Raw genomic sequence first — 3,165 nt, 5'->3', positions numbered from 1 at the left:
GGGCGCCCTGGGAAGCCGCCCGCTGCCGGCTGACCCTGCGCCCCTGGTGCCCAGACCCCTACGTGAAGGTGTGGCTGATGTACAAGGACAAGCGGGTGGAGAAGAAGAAGACGGTGACGATGAAGAGGAACCTGAACCCCATCTTCAACGAGTCCTTCGCCTTCGATGTCCCCACGGAGAAGCTGAGGGAGACCACCATCGTCATCACGGTCATGGACAAGGACAGGCTCAGCCGCAACGACGTCATCGGCAAGGTAGGGGCGAGGCGGGCGGGGTCTGTCCTCACAAGACGCAGGAGGGAGGGGGGCGAGCACAGGGCTGGGCCCTGGGAGAGAAGGGGCCACATCGGTCCGTCCCTGCCCGCTCCGGGCCTCTGAGGATGAGGGGGTTGGACGGGCTTCTGCTGACGTGTGGTGCCGAGGCTGGGTCGCCAGGACAGCCAGCTGGAAAGGCAGGGATCCCAAAATGACCTTCAGGGAAAGGACCTCGGAGCAGCGTCCCCCAGGGTGCCACCTGCAGAGGACGAGCCGCGTGGGGCACGTCCCGCCTCCCCGGCTTTAGCTGTGTGGCCTTGGGCAGGCCCCTGGCCTCTCCGAGCTTCACTGCTCTCCCTTGTGAAAAATGGAGCTACTGCTCCGGGCCCTGCAGCACCCCCGGGGTGGTGTTTGGGTGCCTGAGGTCTGTCCACGTTCTCCTGGTGAAACGCGGCTGCTGCTCCTCACAGATGAGCCGGAAGGTCCCTGCCTGGCCTGGAGGTTTGCCAGGAGGTGCCTCTGTGGCATGACTCTTCCGTTTTCCTGCTTTGAAACAGCTGTTCCTGTTCCGTTATGGTTTAGTGTTAGCGTGTGAGCCTGGGAGGCAGGCGGCCTGGGGCCAGGTCCGGGCCCTGACTCTGAACAGTCATCGCCTTTCGGAGCCTCGTTTCCTCCTCTTACAATGAGTCTGAGATCCCACTGAGTATGAGGTCCCACTGTGCAACAGGCCGGCGCCCAGGTTCCCAAAGGAAGTCGGCTGGCGGGGCAGGGAGGAGGGGCCTGGCGAGGTAGCTGGTCCCTGCCCGAGGAGGCCCCTTGGTCCCCATGATCCTAGGTGGAAGGGACACCCCCCGGGGGGGCAGGGACGGCGCCTGGGAATGCGCCACTGACGCGTCCTTTCCCCCCAGATCTACCTGTCCTGGAAGAGCGGGCCCGGGGAGGTCAAGCACTGGAAGGACATGATCGCGCGGCCCCGGCAGCCTGTGGCCCAGTGGCACCAGCTGAAGGCCTGAGGCGGCCAGAGGAGGCCCAGGGGCCAGGGGACCGGGCCCCCATCATGCCCGCACCACTTTATGCACAACGCCCGGCCTGGCCCCCTGCCGCGGGTGAGGGGAGGACCCTGCCGGCTCGGCCAGGGAGGGGTCCCAGAGATCATTTGGGCCCCGTTTCTAGGAAGAACCAGCCCCCTCCTCCGCCAGGCCAGCTCTGGGGGAGGGGCTGTGGGAGCCATTTTCCTGCTTTGCCCCTTTACCTTCCTGACTTGCTGATACTAAAGAAGTGGGGGAGGTCATGAGAGCCAGACGGGCAGACGGGCAGATCCCTCCAGAGGCCCGCCAGGTGGGCACCGTCCCCCGTTTTCTTTGAGGCGGTGCCTGGAGTGGAGAGAGGCCCAGGAGAGGGGAGGCCGAGGCGCTGGGCCCCGGCCTGGCCAGGGCAGTTTCAGGTGCCGGCTGGGCCCTGAGTGCCAAGGACAGTACAGAGCCCTCGGGGGTGCTGGAGCCGCAGCCCTGTGTACTTGTGATGTGTCCACCATGTGTGTGTATGTGTGTGCCCGTGCGTGCATGTGTGTGGGTGGGGGGCTCGCTCCCTGTCCCCCTGGGGCCAGCGGTGTGAAGACTGTGCAGAGAGGGCAGGGTTTCATGGAGTGAGGCGGGGCCGGAGCCTGGAGGGGACAGTGCACTGAGCCAGGGGCAGGAGAGGAGAAGCGGGGAGGGGTGAGGAGGGGTGGGGAAGAGGGGCAGACGCAGCTGGGCTGAGAACTGGGCTGCCTCCAGCTGTACCCCCCCGCCCCCCACCCTGCCAGGGCCTCTCTCTGCTCGGAGTTCTCCAGTAGCTCCTTCCCCAGTGACGTCATTCATCCCTTGAGCATTGTTTCACACCTTTTAGGCACCTACTGTATGCATCCCATCCCGCCAGGACCCACTAGCGCCCTTCCTTCCAGAGACACCCTTGTTCATCCCAGTTCACACAGCCCAGCCCCACTGGCAATATTCTACCCAAGTCCCACTTTCTTCCCTTCATCTCGCTCTGTCCGTGCAGACCTGCCCCCCCCCACACACACACACACACTCATATATACACACACTGCTCCCCTCCATCCTCCTGCTTGCTCACCTTCCCTATCACAGGCTCTACTGCTGCATCACCCATTCTTCTCCAGGAGTGTCTCCTCCCCTCGCCCCTGCACCCCGTCCTTCCAGGCAGCTCCTGCTCCCCTTCTCAGTTCAGGGCAGGGAAGCAGGGAAAGTTCCAGGGCCTGAGAGAGGAGGAACAGGGGAGGGGTGAGTGGAGGAGGTGGGGAGGGAAGTGGTGAGTTCAGAGGTTTCTCCGCCTCCGCTGCTGCAGATTCCGCCCCTTGGCGACAGCAGATTCCGGGTTCACCCCTGCTTAAGCCCGTGCTTTTTTTATTGATACAGGACTGCTGGCCACAGCTTCCGAGCCCGGGGTCCGCGAACCGGGACCTGACATTCCCGGCACTCACCGCCAGGTGGCGCCAGGACACCGCAGTCGGTGACCGCGTTCTCGGACCAAGGCCTACCCCAACGGGGGCGGCACCCCGGGAAAGGAGAACCCCGGACAGGGTCCCCGTTTAGGAGCGTGGCATCCGCATGGGCGTTGGGAACCACCCTCCTTGCCCTCCCCCCTCCCTGCCGCAGGCGGGCCGCATTCTCGCCCGGATCACATTTTCTGACCTTGACTCACCCCTGCCCCTTGGGCGGAGGGATGGCACCCGCAGTCGGTGACTCGTGCCGTGGAGTGGAAAGTGCTCGTGTACACAACTAGTCGCCCACACCCCCTGTAAACCCAAATGTCTCTCTAGTGTAGCTTTGCTTAAATTGGGGGTCCGCCCCGTCCTCGCCGAGCGGGCCGGGGACTAGCCCCCAGCGGGGACGGGAGGGCGGGGAGTCCG

The 3,165-nt window shown here is 64.6% G+C and overlaps 1 protein-coding gene across 1 annotated transcript in view; it reads left to right on the top strand.

The window, feature by feature from the left end:
• SYT7 (synaptotagmin VII) overlaps window positions 1–2,331 on the top strand; it is a 100,057-nt gene extending 97,726 nt beyond the window's left edge. Inside the window, exons 11-12 of the mRNA XM_014544542.1 lie at window positions 55–254; window positions 1,163–2,331. Of these exons, the coding sequence (XP_014400028.1) occupies window positions 55–254; window positions 1,163–1,267 (305 nt within the window). The 3' untranslated portion in view covers window positions 1,268–2,331. The remainder of the gene's footprint in view (window positions 1–54; window positions 255–1,162) is intronic.
• The last annotated feature ends 834 nt before the right edge of the window (window positions 2,332–3,165 follow it).

Source organism: Myotis brandtii, unplaced genomic scaffold, assembly GCF_000412655.1.
Source record: "Myotis brandtii unplaced genomic scaffold, ASM41265v1 scaffold369, whole genome shotgun sequence".
In the NCBI taxonomy this organism is placed as follows: Eukaryota; Metazoa; Chordata; class Mammalia; order Chiroptera; family Vespertilionidae; genus Myotis; species Myotis brandtii.
The sequence above is the reverse complement of the archived record's forward strand: the minus strand, read 5'-3'. Positions and strand labels throughout refer to the sequence as shown.